Below are 26,160 nucleotides of genomic sequence, written 5' to 3'. Positions count from 1 at the left end.
TATGGCCTCTGGTGGAAGAACTGGGGAGTCCTGAATCACTGTGTAGGTGGTAAAATTTTCACTTTGGTGCAGGTGTGTAGATACCCAGGGGTCGAAGTGTGGCTCTGGAATCCTTGAAGGAATGGAGGGATTCTTTGGTTTTCTTATTAAACAGGTGCGACTCATTGAAAGGAAGGTCCTCAATGGTGTTCTGCACCCCTCTGGGAAAATCAGATGAATGAAGCCACAATTCCCTTTGCATGATAATGCCCAGAGCCACTGAGTGTGAGGCAGTATCTGCAGCATTCAGAGCTGACTGAAGCGCCGTTCTAGGCGCCAGCTTGCCCTCCTCCAGGATAAACTGGCAACGTGCTCAGCTTTTCAGTGAAGTCCTCCAATTTGCTGTAGTTAAGGAAGTCATACTTGGCCAACAAACCCTGGTAGGTTGAAATTCAGAATTAGAGGCTTGCTGAAGAGAAAATCTTGTGTCCCTGAAGGTCTAATCATTTGCCCTTCTTATCTGTCAGGGTGGAGCATAGATGTTGCTGTCTGGCATGTTCCATTGCTGCTTGCACCACGAGGGAATTGGGTGGAGTGTGTGAGAAAAGAAACTACACACCAGCCAATGGGCTGGAGTATCTTCTCTGTCCCTTCAGGTGGTAGGAATGCAAGTAGCTGGGGTTCAAGCCAAATTGTTCAAGCTGATTGAAAAATGGCACCATTGATTGTTAGGGCAACCCTGCATGGTACCAAGAATGAAAGATGTCCAGGAGCTGTTGCTGCTTGTCTTGTACTTCCTCCTGTGGAATATGCAGCTCATCTGCCACCTTCACAGGAGTTCCTGGAACTGGTGAAAGTCATCAGGAGGCAAGGGGGAGGTTGGAGTGACTGCAGCATCCAGAGAGGACGAAGAGAAACGCTCCTGCTCTGGCAGTACCATTGGAACCAGACTGAGCAGCTCATCTTCCATAACTTGTTCAGACCATCTGCTTGAGGGCGCCCTAAGCAGGGTCAGGGCAAAGCCCCCCTTGCGGAATGGGTGGGTTCTGTGGGTACTGGGGCCAGGACCCCCAATGGGCCAGCAAGATGGATCCTGGAGATGTTGTAGAGTGCCCCATGGAGAGGGCAACCAGTGACCTCCCTTTGCTGGAAGAAAGGATACTGCCATGCCGCTGGTGGTGCTTTTGGGTACTCGTACTGGTGGTAGGGAATGGGTGGCTCTAGTGCTCCATTGGAATCGTCCTCCAATGAGAACTCTGATCCCGGTTCCAATGGCAGTACCATTGGAACTGACAGAAACGTGTAAACTACAGGAGGATGTACTGAAGAACGGCCAGACTCTGGCAAGTCCTGGGTAGGAGATCGGATCTTCCTAGGTGTGGGAAGCAGAGGAAAGCTTGGAGATCTTGGTTCCCCCAGGGTGAACTGCTCATGTGGCTCCAGTGCTTTCTCTGAGCACCCTGGCATCAGTGGTACCCATCTGGAGCCAGAGCTGGTGCTGGAGCAGAGGACTGTCTGAAAACCGGCAGATCCCTCATCTTAAGGGAGGGTTACATGTGGCTTGGTGCTCAGTACTGGTGGATCCATTGGTCTGAGTGATTTTTTGTCATGCTTATGTGCCTTGGAACGTACCACTTCTCCGAGCTGGAATTTGGGGAAAGCGCATCATCAGCTTGGAGTAAGACTTACTGCCATGCTTATGCGCAGTATAAGCCTCCCGACTAGGCCCTGGTACAGAGTCCATAGTGGTGGTACTGCTGGAGTCGGGTTTGAGCTCTGCAGCCAGAGGGGCACTCCTGGGTTTCTCAGGCTGATGTTCGGGGGCGTTCTCTGGCCTGGTCCGACTGCAGCCATGTGATGACCTTCATGAAGTGCTTCTTAAAGCAGAGAGCCCAGCCTTCTTGGGTATGGCTTGGGAAGGGCTGGCAGATGCTGCACCTGGATGAAATGTGGGCTTCTGCCAAGCAGCAGAGGCAGCGTTGCTCATCACTGACAGAGAACCAATGAAGACAGGAGGCACAGATCTTGAATCCTGGCATCTTCGGCATAATCCAGTACCTGTGTGTGGGTGCTGGGGTGGGGTGGAGGGACTGGAAAAAACAGATTCCCCCAAAGTCCAAATCCTACAAAAACTACTACTAAAAAATAAACTATATAAGAAACAGTGAAAACAGTATAATAAAATCTAATTATATAAAATTTTTAAAACTTTTTACTTTTAAAAGTGCATCAGAGACGGGAGGACACTAGAAGCTACAACTTGGACCATGCGGCGGTGAGAAGGAACTGGAGATGTGGTTGGTCCATTATCACCTCAGATGAAACCATGAGGCGAGGCAAGGATTCATGCATGGACCAACGGACATGACTATTTTCATGTTCTTCTGCTCCGGACACATGCCGTGCATGTGTAAGCTCTCAGTGGAATACAGATAGGGACCAGCACTTGAAGAACAACTTGATTTTGTGCTAGAGAAATGGAGAGTGGAGAGGTGATGTCAATTGTATGAGTTTTAACAGCCAGCCTACTGGAGCAGGTCAAGATGTTTAAGGCCGGGGTGTATACTGTTGCTCTTACAAAGAGGATCTTCAGAGCTGTCCAAGTGGACTAGCACCCTGCTCTTAACTTGTAGCTTGATAGATCATAATGCCTTTTGTCTAGAGAGAAAAAACAAGACATTAATCTGTCTAGTTATAGCTTAGACATAGCTGTTTTTAAACTAAGATGATTACAGAATGAATGTAATTTGAAAATATACCAATAATTAAGTTAATTAGTCTTTATTCTTTCATCATCATAGTTTTAGTTTCCAAAGAGGAAAAGCAAACCTTCGCTTACCTGGGTATCCATGATACAAGAATACAGTGGTATTTTCCACAGTTTAAGACCCAAGAACTTACAGTGCTATACTGATCAAGATAGAACAAACTTCTGTTGCCCACAGAACAGGAAATCCAATATAGTAGATCCTTCTGTGTGCTGCAAAATTATTAAGCATACCACCCTTTTAAAGTAAAGAAAAAATGCTCTACTAATCACCAACTACTTTAGAAACAAAGCCTGTAGAGAAGCCTATTCTCCTCTGAATCCAGTTTATTGGCTGGTCCTACAGAGCTTTGAATAAGCTTCTGAAACTATGATTTACTAACCATTTAACTTGTTTTCCAAATATAAAGATTAAAATAGGCGACAATTGTTATATTAAGTACAAAGCTGTAAATTAATATTTCCTCTGTGGTTATAGTACTTAACTGTACTATTTATTTATATTTATAAACATATTTACTGGAAAGGAGCACCTATCTCTTGCTCTAGATGCTCCTTGACAACACTTAAATACACAATCATGAAATAGGCCTAACCCTCAGAGTCAAACCATTGAGTAAGATATATCAAAACCACCAACAAAAACCCAAAAACAATTAAAAACATATTTAAGATACTTTTAGTCATCAACAAAACCCATTACAGCATAAAATAGTAATGGTTGTCAAAGGCATTCACCAATTTTACAATTATACAAACTCTGCCTACATTCTAATCTTGGATTTAGCTCAAATAAAATAACCATATGGTTGTTAAAAAGAAGCAAAATAGAAGACTCAACTTAGCTGGAAGTCACTTTAGGGAAATAAAAAGAAAAAAAGCCCCTCTCTTTCAATGTACAGAGAAATAAAATGATATACGGACAAGAGACCTAAAGAGATGAGTGTGCAAGGCCCAAAAGTGATTACATAGTACATTTCAAAGGACAATTTGTCAAGATAACAAATGCTTTATTTTTACAAGTAAACTTAGAACAAAACTATACCATAATATTGTACAAACAGTGACTGTTCACTTGTGACTAGCATAGAAACCTTATCAAAATAAGAACAAAAGAGCACTGTTCTTGTACTGCTTAATTTCCATGACGGAAAGTAAAATGAATTATAATCTGAGAGATCAAAGACATACACAAAGTTTTCAATAGCACTGAGATTGGCAATAAAATCAGAAAACTGGCTTTTGTGTCAGCAGTAATCAGTCACCATTTCTGTAAAACATGTACCTATGCACCTGGCCGCTTATTCATGATCTCATCCATCTGTATGTTACTGATAAACATTTTAAAGACTCATTTATTATCTATAAAATCTACTCTTTGTGGGGCAAGGTCTGAAAAAGCCAAGAGGAAGTGTACATATGAATAGAGATTTGTAATAAATAAAGAAGAGTTTGCCAAAGTCCCTCAGTAGTCCTTTATTTCTATAAAGGAAATTAGTTATCTAGTGTAATTATGGTACAACCACAATAGAAGACCTTAGTGATGCGAAACAATTTCTTCAGGTTGCAAATACCTGAATCCACTTGCTATACAAGAACACTATAAAATCTATGACAAACATTGTGGAATAAATTCTGCCCTCATAAATGTGTATATGGGGCACGATCTGATGTCAGCAGGTAGCTTCACACACATCTTTGGGGGAAGGGGAAGGATTGACATACAACATGAAAAATAGTCTTAATCGAATAATATTACTCTGTCATCAATCCATATATAGTTTCATCTTACTGACTGCTAAAAGTTAAATGGTTATTAATTTAACTGTATCAGGATTACATTAGTGAGAAGACAGAAAAGAACTGAATTATTAAACTGCATGCGTAGCATGAGAAGCGGTTGTTACATGCTTCTCAGTGAAGTGAAAGGCATAACACTGCTGTCTAAGTCATTACTGTATGTCACTATCAGGTCTGGCACACACCTCACAAATATTGCATGTCACTTGTTCAACTCATAGTGCTCTTTTTTGGAAACTAAGTTTTCTAAGTAAACATGACTTCACGGAGAGTCCAGCATAGCAGTTACAATAATATTTAGGGCCAAATCTTTCTCTTATTAAAGTTAGAGGCAAAACTCCCACAATGACCATGATCTTTGCTGACATTTTTGATTAGCTTTCTAAGACGATCCTCCAGGGAAAACAATTTCATATTATCCAATAAGACTTGGGGAGAAATCATGACCCCATGGAGTTTTGCCATTGACTACAATGGAGCTAGGATTTTGACCCCGATCTTTTAGCACATAGCGCTTCAGTTTCTGTCATCCAGAGTTAGGACGATGATTTTTGTCATTTCATGAAATAAAATTTTGTGTTTGCAAGTGAATACTAAGAACACTGCGAAAAACAACTGTGAGCTCTGGACCCAATTATTGAATTAATAATTCAACACTGACCATGTCTTTCTGATGTGCAGATATATAAACCTCTCCCCCAAGGGCTCTCACAAGGGGATGTAATTTGTTAATTAAAATCATGATTTTAAAATTAAGATACTGTATATTTTTATCTTTTTTCCATTTAATTTTTCTGTATTTGCCAGGCACCTCTCCTCTACAAATATCTGAATAAAGATACTGCCTATTTCTTTGTCTTCTGCACTTTGTAATTTCCCTCAACCACCAAAACAATGCTCTACCTTCTGTCTGAAGTGGAATATGAAATCTCTCCAAAACCAGTGTTAACTCGGCTCCATCGATGGACTAATAGAAAATAAGATTGTTGGTATCCTCTCTCAGAGATCAAGCTTGGACCTTTAAATACTGTATAAAATCTACTACTGTTTGGAAGCAGTAGGGTACTCATCTCCATAGTATAAGAGCAGCTCAAATTATTAATGAATTAAGCCTCATAAACCCCCTAAAACGTATTATCCCCATTTTATAAATAGGAAAAATGTGTTAGAGAGATTAAGTGTCACAGTCAAGGTCACACAGGAAGTCTGCGGAAAAACTATGAATAAACTCCTAATGCTTTTGACTAACCGTCCCACACATTACTCACAAAACCATTCTTCTTCTCTAACTTTAAGATAGCTCCGAAATGCAGCCATTCCACAATATCTGCAATGTACTGCTGGAGCACAGCTAAATAAACCATTACATTTTGCTTTCTTAAAGTAGTATTGAATCTCTCAACAAGTGCAAAATATCACATATAAAGCTATTCAAACAAAAGTCAATTCCCTGTTTTTAAAACATGGGTTGCATTAGCTGTTCTCAGTCATACTAGTTTTTAAAAATTAGAAGCTGAGGCTGAGTTAAGGAACAATCATTGACTTTCTAGTGAGAAGCTCTAGTGCTTATGTCATTGGCGTCTTCTATATGTGCATCTGCCAGAGCAACAGAGTGGCAGCAGAACGTTATGCTTCCTTCTGAACATAGAAGATCTACTACTTCAAATAGCAATCCTGGAAGATCTACAGCTGACTGTATGGACCAGGGACAAGCACCTGCATCCCTGCAGACACCCATAGCTGTTCTGAGTGGTAGATGCATGGTGGCCCCAAGAGATACACAGCCAGCCTGGGAGGCTTGGGGAGGGAGATGAACTTTTAAGTCTTGTCTTTTGCATTAACTTCTGATTAGGATCCACCAGCCACAGTCTCCTATCCCTGCTGGTCCCCTATTGGCTCCTGGGGGAAAAAAGAGGAAATAGCTGCATCTCACCAGTCCTGTCTTCCAACCCCTTCCCTCAAGAGAATAGTTGATTGCCTACCCCAAGCAGAAAACTGAGGCTAAGTGGAATGGAAGAACTGATGAGATCCTGTTCCATTTTTTAATCTTCTCACCAATACTTTTCCTTTTTTATAACACTTTTGCAAAGGAGAGATAAAAGGGAATACAGAGGGGAAATCTAATGGAAATCTTATATGTCTGTACACTAAAGCAAGAAGTATGGCGAATAAACAGGAAGAACTAGAAATACTAGTGAATAATCATAATTACAATGTGACTGGCAACACAGAGACTTGGTAGGATAATTCACATGACTGGAATATTGGTGAAGAAGAGTATATCTTGTTCAGGAAGGAGAGGCAGGGACAAAAAGGAGAACGTGTTGCCTTGTATATCAAAGATGTATACACTTGCACTGAGGTTGAGATAGAAGTTGCAGGCTGACCTGTTGAAAATCTCTGGGTAAGAATAAAAGGGGTAAAAAACAAGGATGGTGTCATGGGAGGGGTCTACTATAGACCACCTAAAAGGAAAAAAAAAGTTATTGTAAAAAAAAAAAAAAAAAAAGCCTCATCCACCTAAAAAAATCATCCAAAGCACAGGACTTGATAGTGATGGGGGACTTCAACTACCCAAACATCTGTTGGGAAGATAATGCAGCAGGGTAATAATGCAGTGGAATACACTGGAGACAACTTTTTATTACAGAAGGTGGAGAAAGTGATAGGGGAGAGGCAGTTCTAGATTTGATTCTGACAAATAGGGAGGAACTGGTTGGGAATTTGAAGGTGGAAGGCAGCTTGGGTGAAAGTGACCATGAAATTATAAGAGTTCATGATTCGAAGGAATGGTAGGAGGAAAAGAAGCAGAAAAAAAAAAGGCAATGGATTTCAAGAAGGCAGATTTCAGCTAATTCAGAGAATTGGTAGGTAAAATCTCAGGGGAAGCAAGTCTCATGGGGGAAAAAAGTTCAGGAGAATTGGCAGTTTTTTAAAGAGACATTATTAGGGCACAAGAGCAAACTATACCAATGTGCAGGAAAGAGAGGAGTATGGTAAGAGACCACCCTGGCTTACCTAGTAGATCTTCAATGACCTAAAATAAAAAAAAGAGTAATTACAAAAAGTGGAAACTAGGTCAAATTATGAAGGATGAATATAAAAAACCAACACAAGCATGTAAGAACAAAATTAACAAGCCAAGGTACAAAATGAGACCAAATTAGCTAGGGACATAAGGATAACAAGAAAACATTTTACAAATACATTAGAAGCAAGAGAATGACCAAGGACAGGATAGGCCCATTAGACGAAGAGAAGGGAAAGACAACAACAGAAAACACAGCAATTGCTGACGTGTTAAATGCCTTTTTTGTTTCAGTTTTCACCAAAAAAGGTAGACAGTGATCAGATGACTATCATAGTGAACATCAGTGCAAATGGGATAGGATCTGAGGCTAAAATAAGGCCAGAACAAGTTAAGAATTACTTAGACAAGTTAGATGTCTTCAAGTCAGCAAGGCGTGACCAAATACATTCTAGAATCCTTAACTGGCTGAACGGATCTCTGAGCCATTAGTGATGATCTCTGAGAACTCATGGAGGATGGGACTGATCCCAGAGGATTGTAAAAAGGCAAATATAGTGCCTAAACTGCCTATCTATAAAAAGGGGAATAAGAAGAATCAAGGGAGTTATAGACCAGCCAGGTTATCTTCAGTGCTCAGAAAGATAATGGAGCAAATAATCAAATGATCAATTTGTAAGCACATAGAAGAAAATAAGGTGTTAACTAACAGTCAATTTGGATTTGTCAAGAACAAATCATGTCAAATCAACCTAATATTCTTTTTGGATAGGGTGACAAGCTTTGTGGATAGAGGAAAGTAGTTGTGATACATCTTGACTTTCATAAGGCTTTTGATACAGTCTCACATGACCTTCTCATAAGCAACTAGAAAAATAAAGCCTAAAGAAATGAACCTACTACAAGGTGGGTGCACAACTGGTTGGAAAAGTGTACTCAAAGAGTAGTTATCAATGGTTCACAGTCAAGCTGAAAAGGTATATTTAATGGGGTTCTGCAGGGATCTGTCCGGGGTCCGTTTCTATTCAATATCTTCACAAATTACTTGGATAATTGCATAAAGAGTACATTTATAAAGTCTGTGGAGGACATAAAAATGGGAAGGGTTGCAAGTGCTTTGGAGGACAGGATTAGAATTCAAAATGCTCTTGACAAATTGGAGACATGGTCCAAAATAAGTAAGACAAAATTCAATAAGGACAAATGCAAAGTTCTACAACTTATGAAGGAATAATCAACTGTATAAATACAAAATGGGAAATGACTGCCTAGGAAGGAGCACTGCAGAAAAGGATCTCAGGGTTATAGTGGATCACAAACTAAATAAGAATCAACAATGTAACACTGTTGAAAAAAAAGTGAACATCATTCTGGGATGCATTCGCTGGAGTGTTGTAAGCAAGATACAAGAAGCAATTCTTTCACTCTACTGAGCACTGGTAAGGCCTCAAATGGAGAACAAGAACAAGTTAGACAAACACCTGGTCAAGGATGATCTAAATAATACTTAGCCCTGCCTCAATGCAGTGGACTAGACTAGCTGACCTATCAAGGTCCCTTCCAGTCCTACATTTCTGTGATTCAGTGAGGCTTAACAGAAAAAAAAAAAAAGACATGATATCTGACACCAAATGTGAACAGGATGCTTCCTCAATCTGCTTCAAATACAAGTTGTAGCTGCTCTGAACCTACGCACTTCCTGTAGTTTGGTACTGTTTACAAAAGGCACGCAAAATGAAACAAAATCCAGACACAGCCTTGTTCCCAAGCTTGGCTAGTCCAAGAGTTCGGCTCTGAAGTCTTACTTACATGAGAAAGTGTTTTTCTGGTATAACCCAAAGTGTAAATTTAAAACACTATAGTTATATTGGTATAATTAAAGCCCTGCGCAGTTACAAAATTTGTATTTGCATCTGATCTGCAAACATGGTCCAGAGATGCGTATATCTGCAGATTTGCATGACTCTAGGTATAACTCCTTGTGTGAACACTTAGGTCCAATATTGACAAATCACTGAGGAACGCTATTGATGTAGCTTGAACTCTCGTAGAATGAGCTTGCACCCACTGAGGAGACATAGTTGAAGTTATTTCATATGCAGTCTTATGACGTTTAGAGATCATCTGTAAAGAGACTGCTTGCCGATCATATGACACAAAAACAGACAAGGTGAAGCATGAAATGGTTTAGTCCTGTCCAGATAGAAAACTAATATCTAACATATGGAGATGCTGCTTCTCCAGAGATGAATGTGAATTAGGAAAGAACAAAGGTAAATATATTACCTGGTTCAAAAAACCCAGAAATCACTCAATACTAAAATGTTGGGTGTAGCCATAAAGTCACTTTCTCCTTGGAGAATTGTGTGTAAGAAGGCTCTGCCATCAGAGTCTGCAATTCACAGACTCTCCTTGCAGATGTTTTTATAACCAGGAATGAATTTTTTCCACACAAAAGTGGGAAGCGAAAAGATTCCAGGGACTCAAACGGAGGTCCCATTAAGGCTGCCGGTCCCACAGTGGAACCGGGTCTTGGACCAGCAGATGGAGATGAAGGATTCCTTTTAAGAATCTTGCTATCACGGCATTGGAAAAGACTGATTTTCCAAGAATGGGGGGGTGGGGGGATGAAATGCAGAAATCATTGCCAGATGCACCCTCAATGAGCTAAGCGCAAGGCCCAACAACCAAAGATGCAGCAAATACTTCGAGATGTCTTGCATAGAGGCCAGCATCAGTTGAACTCTGTGGGCCAACAACCACACAGCAAACCACTTCCATTTAGCCAAATAGTAGACTTTCTACTGTTCAGCAGAACCTGTTGAAGGCTGCTGAACAACACTCTTCCTCCTCATTCAACCACGAAGCAAATACACAGTCAGATGCAGGGAGCTGAGCTCAGGATGCCAGGGATGATTGTGATTCTGCATGAGGAAGTCAGGATCGGGAGGAAGGTTATGGGAAGCTGAATCCACAGCACAAGGTCAGAGAACCAACACGGCCTTGGGCAGGCTGGGGCAATGAGGATGAGCTTGGCCTGACCCGCTTTCAGGTTGAGAATGACCTGTGAAATGATCAGGATCAGAGGAAAAGCGTACAGAAGAGCTAACTGCCAGCTGAGATGAAAGGGAGCCCAGACTGAGACCCTCAAGAGAGCAGAACAGAAGGCATTTTCTGATGTCCCTTGTAGCAAACAGGTTGATTGTCAAAATGCTCCAAGCTGCAAAGATGACCTGCAGGGCACTTGTCTTAAGGGACCACTCATGACTCAGGGAATAATTTCTGGTGATGTCCATGAGATGATTCAGTGTGCTGGGCAACTGATTGGCTCTTGAAGTGATATGCTCCTCAGTGCAGAACTGCCACAACCTGACTGCCTCTTGGCAGAGGACCCTGGAGCGTACTCCTCTTTTCCTGTTCACAAAATATATCACGGTGATATTGTCTATAAGTATGCAAAATACTGAGCCCCAATGTGATCCAGGAAGGCATTGTTGATGGCCCAAAGCTCCAGCTCGTTGATCTGCAGTGAGGCCTCCTGCGCTGACCACAGACCTTGAACTTTCAGCGACCCCAGTCCATCAGGGAGGCATTGCTGACAACAGACCTGATTGGTAGGGGCTGGACAAATGGAATGCCCTGGAATACAGTTTCCAGAAACATCCATCACTGCAAGGAATCCAGGACCAGTTGAGGTAGATGGACCAATCTGTCCAAGGGGTGGAGAGTCAAATGGTAAACTATCCTGAGCCACATTCAAAGAGGTTGAAGATGCAACCCTGTGAGCAGGACCACCTGCGTGCAAGCAGACATGTGGCCCAAGAGTATCAGGCACATCTGAACTGTCGTGGAAGGCTGAAACTGCAGACCAAGGTGAATCACCTGAAAATGGTCAGAAAGTAAAAACGCTCGAACTCGCACAGTCTATTAAGGCCCCAGTGAACTCTATTTTCTGAGCATGAACCAAAGTTGACTTCCCAATGTTTAGGATGAGACCCAGTTGTGCAAGCGCAGTGTAGTGTCTATGTGAGAAAGAACTTCTTCTCTGGACCTGTCCGTCAGCAGCCAGTTGTTCAGATACAGGAAGATATGGGTTCCCTTCTTTCTGAGGTTCATTATCACCGTGACCATACACCGTGGAACTATTTCCACCGCTCCCAAGGTTAGCAGAGAGCTGACCAGCTCAATGAGCAGTGTCTTGTGAGGAGGGTCCCTGAAGAGGGATGGGGAAGGGGGTGGAAAAGGGGTGTGGAGAGAAACTGGATTGCATAGACCAATCTGACAGTGTCTAGGACCCCGTTGTCAGAAGTAATTGAGTGCCAAGCACTGTAAATATGAGCTGGCCAGCCCCCAAAGAGACAGGGAGACAAAGAGGGCAGAGTAACTACTGGACCAGTGCTCTGGACTAAGGGGTCAGGTGATTAGCAGGCACTGAGAGAGGGCATGTGGACTGTCTGAAGCCTGACCCTGACTGCTTCCTCTTGTGGGATCTATCCCTCTTTCTAGGGTAGTTCTGTTGTTTCAGGGGGAAAGGTTGCACAAAGGAATGCTGAGGGCAATATTGTTGCTGCTGCTGCATCCCATAGTGGCGTCTGTGTGTGGATGGTATGTATGCTCCCAAGGACCTCAAGGTAGCCCCTGAATCCTTAAAGGAGTGCAAAGTGTCATCAGTCTTGTCTGAGAACAAGACTCAGCCATCAAAGGGCAAGTCCTCAATGGCTTGCTAGACATTCAAAGCAATCCCAGAGTGTTGCAACTAGGAAGCCCTCCTCATAGTAACTGCAGATGCCATCCCCCTGGCCAATGTGTCTGCAACATGAAGAGCAGACTGCAAGGATGTTATGGCCACCAACAAATGCCTGAATGCAATGAATGCCTGAAACGCCTCACGAGGCCTCAAGCAACTGGTCCTCAAATTTAGATACTGCTGATCAATTGAGGAAATTATACTTGGACAGCAAAGTTTGTTGATTCACAATCCTCATCTGTAGGGACGGCAAGGTGTAGATCTTCTTGCCCAGATGATCCAACCACTTGGAGTCTTTGTCCTGTGGGTAGACTTGAACCTACCCTGCCAGGCCCTGTCATTTAGTGCTGTTATGACCAGGGAATTCAGAGACAGATGGGAATAGAACCCTTCAAATCCTGCATGGGAACAAAGTAACATTTTTCTGTGTACATAGCTATTGGTGATACCAAGGCCAGTGTACTCCACAGGGCTCTCGATGGCTCGAGGAACACGTCATTGACCAGGAGGGCCACTCTCCCAGGGACAGCAGGCTGTAGAACGTTTACCAGTTTGTGTGCGTTTTCCTGGAAAAACTCTGCCTTGATGTCCAGGGATGCGGCTACACGGCATAAAAGATCTTGGTACGTTTTGAAGTCCTCCGGAATAGAAGGGGAGGATGAACCAGGCAGCACAGCATTATCTGGTGATGAGGACAAGGGTCTCAGCTAAGTCGAAACCTGGTTTGGCGCTCGGGAAGACGTACCCAGAAGGGAGGATTCCAGCATTTCTGCAAGGAGGAGGACTGCCGAGACCTGGGCTTGCAACTGATTTGAAGTCACCACTTACATCGATTGTTGCTGCCTTTCAGAAACCATTCTACAATGCCCCATACTGGCAATTAAATGGGTGCAAGCGCTCCTGGTGAGGATGCGCACAGCCAACACAAGAAGCATAGTGTGGATGTGTAAAACTACTTCAATTACTGCAGTGGCTGTACATCAACGTAACTTAGGTTGACTTAATTTTTTAGTGTAGACTTGCCCTAAATGTGAAGTTGAGAGACTATAACCACACAGAGCTCGAACTCCTGTCACAGGCGGTGAGAAGGAACTGGGCGGGGGGGGGGGGCTGCCTCATACAACGAGGGGAGGAGCCACAACTACGAGGTGCAAGCACTACCCATTTATGGGTACTGCTAGGCAAAAGCCTCTGGTTCTGGAAAACAGACCTCAGTGACATACATCTCTGCAACTGCTCGAAGAACCACCATGTTTATAGTTTGTTCTGGTTAACACTTCATAAGTGCAACAACAGCCAAATAACTATTTATTCCATTCTCAGTACTTCTTTTGGAAAAGTACCTATACTCAGACTCCTCTGAAAGAACCCTAGGCTCTTCTTCCAGCAAATGCATCTCCAACCTTGTCTTTCTCCTTGGACACTCAATTCTTCAGACCCTGGTTTTCTTACTAAAGCTATTTATTGTTGTAATATTTTTTTTATTAAAAAACCCCACCTTATTTCTGTTTTTTGTCAGTTTCCCTAAAATATTCAGAGAAAGCATTTGCAATTCTTGAATGCATGCATACATTCTTCTATTTTTAATACTATCAAAGAAAAAAAATCTGAAAATTTATAACCCACAGATTTCGTTTTCTATTAAGTTTAATCAAAACCAATAATCAAACACAGCAGCCTTCTGCAAATATATCCATTCTATATATTTTTTCTGATTATTTTTGACAATACTCAAGTTCAGTGAAGTGGCATGGTGCCTGAATTTTATCCAGTCATCAAAACTTTAGGTATAAAATTTATGGAGCACTGCATTGCTCAGGTGATCGGTAATGGGAGCTTGCTCTGTCTAGGCCCCCAGTAAAAATCTAACCCAGGTTAGGTGGGAATGAAAGTTTCAGTGTGACAGCTGCTTAGCCTGTGTGAAAGGAATTGGTAGTCTGTCCAGTTTGAACGGATATATGCTCATGACAACAGAGTTATGCTCATAGGTATTGTTAATTCAATGCAAATTGCTACCTTTCATGGCAGTTTCAGCACAGAGGCCAAGGACTGAGTGAACATACAGAATTAACTTACGCTTACCCCTATAAACGTTGTTACAGTCCCCAAGGACTGTTTCTTTACTTTTCTCCTAACTGGTGAAAGTAAAGAAAGGAGAGGCTCTAACCAAAGAGGAGCTGTTGCCACCCTGGTAGGCCTTACAAAAGCGCTATGGCAAGGGCTGCATCAAAGCATTCCTGCCCCCATCTTAGTGTAAAAACAGGTTCACGCTAGCCCCCCACTGATTCTCTGGAGGCTGAGAAGACAGTATGTACCAAGGCCATCGAAGAGGCAGCTGACTACAGAAGAGGCATGACAACATCACCTCAGAAATAGGTAAGACTATTGCCACAATCCAGGCACTTTTTCCTTGCCATCCTATTTTGGGAATAAACCATTCCTACAGAGCAGAAAAGTCCATGTCCTGATGGATGGACATAGAGAAAGAGTGGAAAGTTTGGGGCCAGCTATTCTTGAGAAGGGGCAATCTTGGAAATACTAAAGGAAAAATTATTAATAATTATTATCAGAGCCAAAATTCTAGCAGCTGAGGAGTCCATTCACCCGTGTGGACCCGCCCATTAGTCCCAGACACAGGGAGATACAAGCAGAAGTAAATGGAGCAGTACAGTACCAAACACTGTGACTGATTAAGTCTAATTTTTATAGTACAATGTATTTCAAACTCTGCAAAGCAAAGTTGCAGATTCTGTCTCTGGAAGTTTATTGATTTAGCAGAAAAGTTAACATACTCTGAAACCACACAAGAGGAAAAAGGGTCTTATGCTGAAAACTGGGACACTGCTCAGGGTGCAAACAAGCTCTCTCTCCTCTTTTGTTCTTCACATCAAAGTTACAGTTTCTTGGCGTAACATGGTTTAGGCTTGGAATGAGGAGACTGGGGTTCTATTTCCAATTATCTAACTGGCTCTCCATGTCACACTATACAGGTCAGTTAACAACTCTAGATGTCAATTTACCCATCTGTAAAATGGGTAAAATAATATCTACCTTTCAGGGTATGGTAAGACTTAATGAATGTTTATACAGAATTTTGAGATCTTTAGATACGTAAATTATTATTGTTATGCTCTTATCTGTTGCCAAACAAATAGGAATCAATTATCCAACCTCAACTTCTTTCCCACTCACACTGACAAGTTTGTACGTATGCACACGCACACAACAAACAAAACCGTTTAAAAGCCCTAGCATCTTTCTTGCTCTTCCATAACTGACAGGTAATTTTCCAAGGTCAGCTAGGGAGAGCTGTTTATTACAAGCATTAGTTTCTTCCTTTCACATCAAAAAGAGGTCTTAGAGAACAACAGCTATCATAAACTGCTCTCTCTGTCTGTCCTCCCAGGTAAATAAAGAGCAAGTTTACTACAATTGCATGTGAGTCTCAAAATCTTCCCTGGTTGACTAGATTTGGTCTGATAGGGAAGTAAGCGCTCCACTTTAGGGAATTTCCGAGACTGGTCCACTGGAACGCAAGGGCGGGGGGGGGGGGAAAGAGGGGGAAGAGGATTGCCATACATGGATATAACCCAAGTAACTCTTAATACTGACTGGCAAGGGAGTGCAGAGGGATTACAGGGATCTCTTGGGTCTGGCATGTAAATTTTAGTTCACCAAAGAATGTTATGTGAAGTCTCAAATGAAAGCCAGTGTCTCATGTTTTTATGGTCTGTATCAAGGTACAGTACTGGTCACCAGCAAGGAGGATGGGGGTGTGGGAGAGAGATCTCTATCTGGGGGTACACATCAAAGTTTTGCTCCACTATGGGAGGCTAAGATGACATCCTTGCAACTTGCACTGGAGATGTAAAAGGACAGCGATTTTGCTTCATGAAAAAGGGGCCTCAACCAGACCTGTTTGAAAGTGCCTAGAAAGCATGTTATGATTTTGTTTTATATTAACTGTTCGCTTCAGATATCCTTATTCAAGAAATAGTGAGTCTCTATTCTTTGACAATAAAATTATTCTTGTTTTCACAGTAAAAATATTTAAGTGCTGTGATATTAAGCATAATGATGGTCCTGAGTTAAATCTTACAAGCTGGTGTGTACAGTTCCTTTGGGAACAGCAGTCCTGGTAATTCTGTGAGTGTTCAGGGGATAAGGGGCTGGACATCGCAGGAAATACCCAGAGAATTTGGGTGTTAGCATGTGCCTATCAAACCTGTACAGACACAGAAAGGCCTGTGGAGGCCTGGAAGATAGTGCTTGTGCTACCAGAGGCTGTTGGTTTCAGGGAGCTGAGCTACAGCAGGCACAGACAAGACTGCTTCACACTAAGGGCAGGTAGTGGAGAGGCGCCTCACAACCATGGGTACTTTTGCGGAGCGTCCCAATGGTAACACAGGCAACTACAAAACCTCTCTTAGGAAAACACAGCATGCTGACAAAGGAAAATTTCCCCCTAAAAATTGTGATTCATTCCCACACCCGAGCAGTATAAGATACCTATGACATTTTCACAGATCAACAGTCTTACAGACAATTTTCAGCTAGTTAATGTTCTCTTTATTCTCTAGAAACTAGTTTGAGACCATATTAGATCAACTTGTGAAATGAAAACAAAAATTACTGACTGACTCCAATTTCTCCCATTTCTACACAATGGACCTCAGACTCCAGAGGTTACTGTTTCAGATAAAGGTTATTATCTTTAGAAACAAAAGAATCATTAAATCTTTTCTCCTAAATCTGAGACAGATTTCTACAATTAACTCTACTAAGATTGTAGCTATTGATCTTTTATATACAGTATTTCCTTCTAAAAATTCAATTGGTTGGCAATCAGCAAAATGCCAGAGTTTTGAGAGTTAAACTTCAAGTGTTAGTCTGTTGTATGCCTTCCTATGAAACATCTGATTCATGTATTTTACCGTGTCTTTCTTCAAGTACTACTTATAAGTAGGACTTAAACCAGGTCAGAACTAATCATTTGTCCAAATTGTGTTGTGTAACCTTTGTTTTTATTGTTTATATTTGCCACAAGAATTGCTTCTCAAAGATTTATGTATACCTGAATGTATATAAAACGTGATGACAGCAATATTCTGAATGCCACTGGAAAAATCTGTCATCAATGAACAGTTTGGGTTTTTTTTTTTTTTTAATAAAAAAAGGTTTATCTGGGTTATTCGGTATTAAAGTGATTTAATATAATAGGCAATGAAATAAATCACTTCAATGAAAAAGAGAAGATGAAAATACTTAAACCTAAGCAGGGAAAAATCAAAGCTGATTCAGAACCACATTAATGAACAACTTCTACCCTGAATAAGATTAAATTTCAAGGAAGTTACAATAAAAAGTACGCAATGGGCTTGACCTCCATAAATCACACATATTTTGTATTCATCAAGAGCACACTAACACAACATAACATTTCCCTAGTATGAGTTTGTCAATAAAACACAAGTAAAAAGGGAATGAGAGAGAACTGGAAATGATCAGTGATATACTTATATGCTATCAATATTTTAACAAGCAGCTCCAAATTTGGTCTCTAGCCTGTGAGGAACCTTACATTTATGACTCCACTGTGTGTGAGTGTGGGGAGGGAAGGAAAATGTGGAGTCTGCCTATGCTTTCTTTGGAAATGTTTTGAAACTACCTTTCATTTGGTACAATCTAAGCCATCTTAAAAGGCTAACCATTTGCTCTTTAGGAGCATTATTACAAGCCTGATCTAGAAGAGATGTTCTATTAGTATTGAAGCGGGGATTTAATTGTATTAGAAGCAAGGGAATCAACACAATGTTCCCCTTTCAGGTGGGCATGCAGAAGTTTAAGGTGGTGCTGCTGGAAGCCATTGCCATTCCCTCAGTGAAGCTGATGACAATTAAGTGAAGAATACCAATCTTTAAATAGATTAGCCTCTGATCAGGGGATTAACAAGTGAAATTTTTGCATTATTGGGATAACTGCAGCTTCCTCTGAAGAGTCTGGTAGTGACCACTGTTAAAAACAGAATATTGGACTTGCCTGACAACTCTTGTGATCTCACCAATAGTCACAGTTCCTGTGTTCCTCTTAACCCCTGTGTAGTTTCCAGTTGCACCACTGGAAGAACTACAGCAGACACTTACATACAATTTCAGAAAAGAGAAAAATGGACCTTTGAACAATTTCTGCAACATATAAGATGTAAACATACTTATCATACCAAATACACAAGCCTTTTCACCTCTTTTTATAGTATACTTTTTTTTTTTTATACTAATTGTGATATCCTTCTTGCGGTACTTCAAGTAGTAACACAGTATCTAACACAGTGTCAGTGGATTGTTTGAGAAATATTTCTTCTATACTCCAGTAACGTGAGCTATCTACCAGTGTTTTGTGATCTTTTGTACACGAAGAACTATATTCGGGAGATGGAAATTAATTTTTTCAACTTAGCCTGTGATTACCCAAAATATGCTCCTGGACTTTTTGTACCAAAAGAAGAGGAGCTAAAGGCGGGTATCTGGAGTTGGCAGGAATAGCATTATCAGCATAAGCAGAGTCTGTGAAGGCAGTTTTCTGAAACTATAGAATGAAACCAAACTGATGCTGTCTAGTAGTAATGGAGATTATTTCTTTGCTGATGGATAGCAAGTATGCAGTATAGTACTCAAAACTCAAAGCTGACTAAGATCTGAAGAAGGGAATTCCTTTGGCTCATGAAAGGAGATCTTTGCTATGGTAAATAGCTGATTACATTACACATATAAGTCTGTATGTTAAGTATATGCTAGAGTTTTCTATGCTGATAGATATCATGAAGCTGAACAACCTGAGGAGACTCATACAACTCACATATATAAAGGCATATGTATACAAGTGAAATATTTATTAACAGAATGTTTTAATCAGGTCATTTCATTGTATGCTACACAAATTTGTTTAAAGCTGTTTAAAATTATATATAAAATGTGTTCTTACCAAAATAACTTGGAAAAGTACAGGAACAAGATTACTTTCTTCAACAAGGCTGTAAAAAATAATTAAAACACATTTTTATTTATATTAATGATCTGTTATTTAACACAATGAACTTACACAGGGAGCAGTGCAGCAGAAGTCTTTGATACTAAAATCTGTGACCTAGAACCTCATTCTTTGACTAACTTTTCATATAAATGAATTCCACTCCAGCTATTAAATAGAAACAACAATGTAATTCTTCAGTGGAAATTACTCCTTGGGCTCGCCTTACTGATGTGAGGCAAATGAGTGGAACAGTAAGAAAATTAATATTTTTTAAATGGCAGAAATTAATTAAAATTCAGAAACATACTATCAAACAGGCATTGTAGATGGTGAAATAGTTTGAACTAATAGACCACAAAGCATACAGTGAATTTATAAGTATGCTGTGTGGTAATTTTGTATGTATGCCCAATTAAATATCTTCTCTACTCTAAAATAATACTGTCCAATGAATTTGCAGCATCTTCTTTAAAAAAAAAAGTATTGGAACTGATCAACCAGCATATTCTAAATATTTTCTCCATAAAAATCAGATACAGATCATATATCATAAGAGGGGAATATTCAGAAAAAGGACCACAGCAACAACAATTTAGATTTACACAGCATTTTTCATCCTACAACTGCAAAGTGTTTTATGTGTATTAATAAATTAACCTTCACAACATCCTTGTGAAGTAACCATGGGTTAATTTGCTTCCTTTTAAAGTTCCCACTCAAATCAATGAGAGTTAACAGGAACTGGTCCCTTACTTCCAAATGGCTAAAATCTGACTTGCTTTAAAAGTGTTCTATTCGGTTTTAATAATTTAATCTTAATAACTTACCTCATACAAAAATCAAACTAAGTTAAAAGAATGTTAAGACCACAACGTCAAACACTAGAAGTTCAAAAATGCCAACATTAAGATCACTTTTACCACCTTAATTTGACCCCCTTGTATCTCTACATTATGTGATCAAGCAGTTAAAACTATATCATACTGTTTTTTCCACAGGATTCCTGCCTCATTCAGTGCACGGGATGGATGGTGCTCAGTGGTTGGGAAGCTATTCGATATTTCATTTTATCCTCATCACTCAATGTGCTACACCATGTCTTAGTCACCACACACCATCCAAACCATGCCACTGAATAAAGAATTATTAATTTTCTCATTGGCTTTCATTTGGTGCTTTCACCATTTATGTTTGTGAAGCATGAAGAGACAATGACGATCTTCCCAACATCCCCATGAGATTAGGTGGTATTGTTATCCCCATTGTACAGATGAGGATCTGAAGCATTGAGAGATCAAGGCCAAAACTATCCAAAGTGTCCACTAATTTTGGTTGCCAAACTGGAGATGCCTACAATCTACTTTTTCAGAATACTTGGTATAGTAATACTATGCAGACGAGCCACAAGCAAACGGTGAGATTCAGACTTTGCTAGGGGATTTCATAGCTACTATTTCATAGAATCATAGAATATCAGGGTTGGAAGGGACCTCAGGAGGTCATCTAGTCCAACCCCCTGCTCAAAGCAGGACCAATCCTCAATTTTTGCCCCAGTTCCCTAAATGGCCCCCTCAAGGATTGAACTCACAACCCTGGGTTTAGCAGGCCAATGCTCAAACCACTGAGCTATCCCTCCCCCATTTGCTAGACCATAGGGTAATGATGAGACTCTGAAATCCTGAGGTTAATTCCAGATTTTGGAATGGAGTTTGCTCTATTAGTGTAAACTCTTCAGTACTTGTCCTCCACCAACCTAACCCCTCCTAACCAGTACTCATGTCCCACCAGCCTGTCCTTTTCTGTCCCTATCGCCCTGCTCCCCCACAATCTGACCCTGTTCCTTTCAACATCTACCCATACCCAACCTGCTGTGCCCAGCTCCACACCCTTACATTTCAGGGAGGCTGCTCTTTCTTTTCTTCTATGCTATCTGGGTGTCAGCAGGGGGAGCACTGAGATCATAGAAGACAGTCTCCCCGATACCAGTTCTTATGCCTAGTAGCACAATAGCAGCCAGAAACAGCAATTACACAAAGTCCAGCTTGGCTCCTGTAGCTCTATGTATATCCCAGAGCGGTACTTGTAGGTGGAGACGAGAGTTGAAACCTGGGCTCTCATGGAATGAGTCTGAACCCCAGTGGGTGGCAGCATGCCAGTGGGTGGCAGCATGCCAGATACTTGGTAGCAGAGTGCAATGTACCCTGAAATCCACTTGGAGATTCTCTTTGTTGAGACTGCCTGATCTTTCACTCTTTCAGCTGTTGCAACAAACAGTCTGGGGGATTATCTGATTGGCCTTTTCCTCTGCAGGTAAAAGGCCAAGGCCCAACATATTTTGATGGAGTGGAGTCGTCATTCCTCTTCTGAGGCATGTAGCTTCAGGAAGAAAACAGGTAAGTGAATGGATTGATTAACGTGAAACTGGGAGACCACCTTTGGCAGAAGTTTGGGATACAGGTGCAGGGAGACTTTAGCTATATGGAAAGTTGCGAAAGTAGGGTCTGCCATCATGGCCCCAAGTTCACTTACCCTTCTTGGTGAAGTGATAACAAGGAAGGGGACTTTCATGGCATGGAGGGACACGGAGCATGACGACAGTGGTTTGAAGGGTGGTTTAGTTAGTGCAGATAGAACAAGGCTGAGGTCAAGCAGGTAGCTCTGGGTTTTATGGGTTGGAAGGTTCTGATGAGGCCTTTCCAAAACTTAGAAGTCAAGAGGTGTGTAAGACAGTGTTCTTCACTGGGGAGTGGAAGGTGCTAATTGCCGCTAGGGGGACCTTGAGAGAGTTGAAGATAAGACTGGATGCTTTCAAAAACAGGATATAGTCCAGGAGGAGGGGAATCCCCACCATTTCTGGGGAAAGTTCCTTTTTCGGGGGGCCAGCAGGCAAAATTTTTCCACTTGGCCCCGTAACAAAGCCTAGTGGATTCTTTCTTGCTGCTAAAGAGGATGTTTTGCACTTCTGATGAACATGTCCTTTCTAGAGAAGATGCCCATCCAAATACCACATTCTGAGGTGAAGCCACCTATGGTTTAGGATGTCTGATCTTGCCATTGTGCTGCATCAGTAGATCTGGGAAGGTGGGGATGGGATTTGGAGGACAGGCTGACATACAAAGGAGGTTGGGAAACCAGCACTGTCTGGGCCACCAGGGGGTGATTAGGGTGATTGTCACTCATCTCATCTGATCTTGTGGAGTACCCGTGGTAGGAGCAGGAGACGAGGGAAGACGTAATTGAATTGGTTCGGCCAGGGGAGAATGAGGGCGTCACCCTGGGAGTGATGACCCAGGCCCCTACTGGAACAATATGCACTGCATTTTCTGTTCACTGCGGATGCAAAAAGGTCTCTGATCAGAGTTTCCCGTTTGTTGACGATGTCCGATAATACAGTGTTGTGGAGTTCCCACTCATGATTGACCATACATTGTCTGCTGAGCAAGTCTGCAATTAGATTCTGTGCTGAATGCAGCACATCTTGATGAGAAGGTATAATCTCCCTAGAGGCAGAGAGGGTCCAGAAAAGTGTGGAGATACTACGTCTCCCAGAACAAACATGTCCTGGGGTTTTGACACTCTCCCCAGTCTCCCAGGAGTTAAGGGCACCCACTCTGTACCCAGTACCAGCACTGGAACGATGGGCTTCCCCGAAACAGAATGGTCTCTTGTTTTATGGGGCACTGATGTTGTCAGTGTTGGTGGTCTGTACCCAGTACAGGTGGATCTGCCTTCTTGTGAGGCCTCTTCTCATGTTTATGATGCTTGGCATGTGTTCCCCTTCCACGGCTGGAGCCTGTGGAAGGAGTGTCCCCTTTCTTGGGCTTGCAGGAAGTCTTACTGCCGTGCTTAGGGTCATGGTTCCTCACCTCCTGACTAGGCCCTGGTGTGGGGTCCATAGTGGTGATACCACCAGTGTCAGACTCTGACTCTGTAGCTGGAGGGGCACTCCTGGATGTCTCAGGCCAGTGTACGGGGGAGGTTTTCCCCAGCCTGGATTCAAATGAGGCCTTATGGCAACTTCCATGATGTGCTTCTGGAGGTGGAGAGCCCGACCTTCTCAGGTATAGCTTGGGAAGGACTGGCAGACACTGCATCTGGATGTGATGTGGCCCTCTCACAAGCAGTAGAGACAGCGTTGATGTTCGTCCTTACTAAAGATACGTGGGTAGGAGGCACAAATCTTAAAGCCTGGGGTCTTTGGCATAGTCTAGTATACATGCGTGGGTACAGGGGAGGAGGGGTTACAAAGAAAAAATAAGCCCCCAACTATCTGTTCTACTCTAAAACTACTAAAAACTATTTAAAACAATCAAAACAGTGAAATTCTGTAAAAAACTAACTATATACAACTTTGTTAAAATGCACCACACATAAGTGGATCCTGATTGTTCCAACTAGGACCACGCAGTGGTGAGAAGGAACTGGAGACACAGTCGGTCTGCCCTGTCCTTTATCACCTCGGACAAAACCATGGGGCACATGCGTGGACCAACAGACACTATTTTTAAATCCTCTGGCTCCAGATGCATGGTGCACGTATGCAAAATCCTTGTGGAATACAATAGGGACCCTCACTCAAAGAACCACCATCACTGGCCTCTTCTCTTAGGTTATTAAAAATGGTACCAATTTTTAAGGATGTTTTTGATGAAGACGACCTCAATGACTGCTAGGAATTCAACTGACCCCACATACTCATTTCATATAGGCCACTTAACTGTCATCTCAAGATGGATTTGAATTGGTGACTGAGAATCACAAGGCTCCTTATTTCAAACTTGTAAGCCATCCAAAACCTGAACATACATCTTATGTATTATGTTTCTCTCTGAACTATAAAAACACAGAGTAATAATTAAACTTAAATTAACATTTCTCCCCACCCTTACAAGTCTGTCATTATTTGCAGTTAACTTATTTTCTATTAATCACCTTATTTTCTGCATACCTGCAGTGCTTCTGGTAACTTTAACATATAAATCGCAGCTCTTGGAGGACAGAGCTAGGTACCCAAGGGAAAGAAACACACAACTGCAGAGCACAGTGAGGAAGCATTTATCCTGAAAAGGTTTGAGATAAAGTGCCACAACCTAACTAACTTTATAACAATATAACAAGATCAGGTTTTTTAAAGTACCATTCCACTGGACAGTTTTCAAGCACTGTATCAGCATGATTATCTTAGGCAACATAACTCAAAAATGAATTTGACCTCGCACACTACATGGAAATATAGTATAAATTTCAAGTGAAATAAATATTATAGATTTTTGGCTAAAATAAATTCTCTCCTAAGGGTTCAGTTTCATATCTGAACCTCTGAACATTTTGTAACACCATGCACTGTTATGTAGTGAAGTTAAATTCTGGTTAATAAGCAACTTGTTGTACAATGATGTACTTCTAGCTAATTTTCACATTCAATAAAAATACCTGAAGACAACTTTACTGTGAAGAAGGGCAGGGAATAAACTGGAGCATGCTTTTCAACTGAATAGCCACATTTGTGTTCGGAAAAATAAGCATTATTGAGAGGTCAGGCAAATAAATTGAGAAAGTAAGTTCTGCTCTCCTACTCCATGTAACGTTTGTTATGTCTTTCCCCTCTGCCCTCACCTGAAACTTAGTACTGATTACTTTTTTCCCTTATGTCCCTTAGAATACACATCAGATATTTAGAATTTGCAGAGCTGACATGTGTATATAGACATAGATGGAGCACATCTGCTAATCAACTCAAAACATGGGATACAAAGTGCCATGGTAGTTGCGCAGACACACGTGAAAATAATTCATGAGCACTGACACTCAAAACGTAGTCAATTTCCGTTCCACATACAAATATGTAAAAACATATATACAAACAATACAATATGTTCTATATAAAACATACAATGCAAAAGAGGAATACAATTTATAAAAAGGAATATGAATATTTCAAAGTTAAAGAAGAAAACTCAATTTAAGGACAAATTCTTGACCCTGTGAAGTCAACGGTAAGACACTCAAACCTTGGGGGTGCTCTACCAGATCCTTTACATAGGTTACAGCAACAGGAAGGCTGAACTTATCTGATCCAGCTTCGAATGGTCACAAGAGGCTGTTACAGCAGTTGTACATCACCAGGTCATAGGAGAGTCCCTGCCATGCCTCCAGGACAGCAGTTGGGAAAAAGGAAAACCATGGGTAGTTCTACGCCACCCAAGCATCTCTCTGTGTATGGGAGAAACTCCAAGGCCCAATCTGCCAGGTTAACAGCATTTTTGTAATGGTGTGGAACAGCACAAAGTGGCTGGAGCACAGACTAGAATCAGGAATATAACATTATCACTTTCTTTTTTAAAATAAAAATTTAGATTAGACTGGATGCTTATGTGGCAAGGAGTTAATTATGAAGCACATTCTGTGGTCATGGAATACAAGGGATCCTGATTATTAAAAAGCTACATAAATTACCTGTTCATGTACAGCAAAGTACAGCTAAAATGAAACTGATCATTCTTAGATTTTAAAGGTCATCTGCAAACTTTAAAATGCAAGTGTGGAATAGCTGCAGGCTTTAAAGAAAACTTTGCATGCAAGACTAAAGGCATGAAGTCAAGTCATATGGTGTATTAAGACATTCCTGTGACAAAGTTTAAAACTGAATTACAATGACTGGGGAGAGAGAGAGAGAGAGATTACCAGGCTCTCTGTTGCTGGCTATCATTTAGAGAACATTCTGGGTTTTACAAAGGAAAAGCCTTAAAAATTGAGGAGGGAGAAAGGAATTTGAATTTTAGTTCATCCGTTGAACTCACTTTATAAATG

General features: G+C 41.3%; 1 protein-coding gene across 2 annotated transcripts in view; it reads right to left on the bottom strand.

Moving 5' to 3' along the window:
* ULK4 (unc-51 like kinase 4) overlaps positions 1 to 26,160 on the bottom strand; it is a 397,936-nt gene that overhangs the window by 166,113 nt on the left and 205,663 nt on the right. For both annotated transcript variants that reach the window (XM_074945513.1, XM_074945514.1), the window contains exon 31: positions 19,303 to 19,351. In XM_074945513.1, the coding sequence (XP_074801614.1) occupies positions 19,303 to 19,351 (49 nt within the window). The remainder of the gene's footprint in view (positions 1 to 19,302; positions 19,352 to 26,160) is intronic.

The sequence above is a fragment of the Natator depressus genome, chromosome 2 (genome assembly GCF_965152275.1).
Source record: "Natator depressus isolate rNatDep1 chromosome 2, rNatDep2.hap1, whole genome shotgun sequence".
Taxonomy (NCBI): Eukaryota; Metazoa; Chordata; order Testudines; family Cheloniidae; genus Natator; species Natator depressus.
This window is presented reverse-complemented; position numbering and strand designations above follow the sequence as displayed.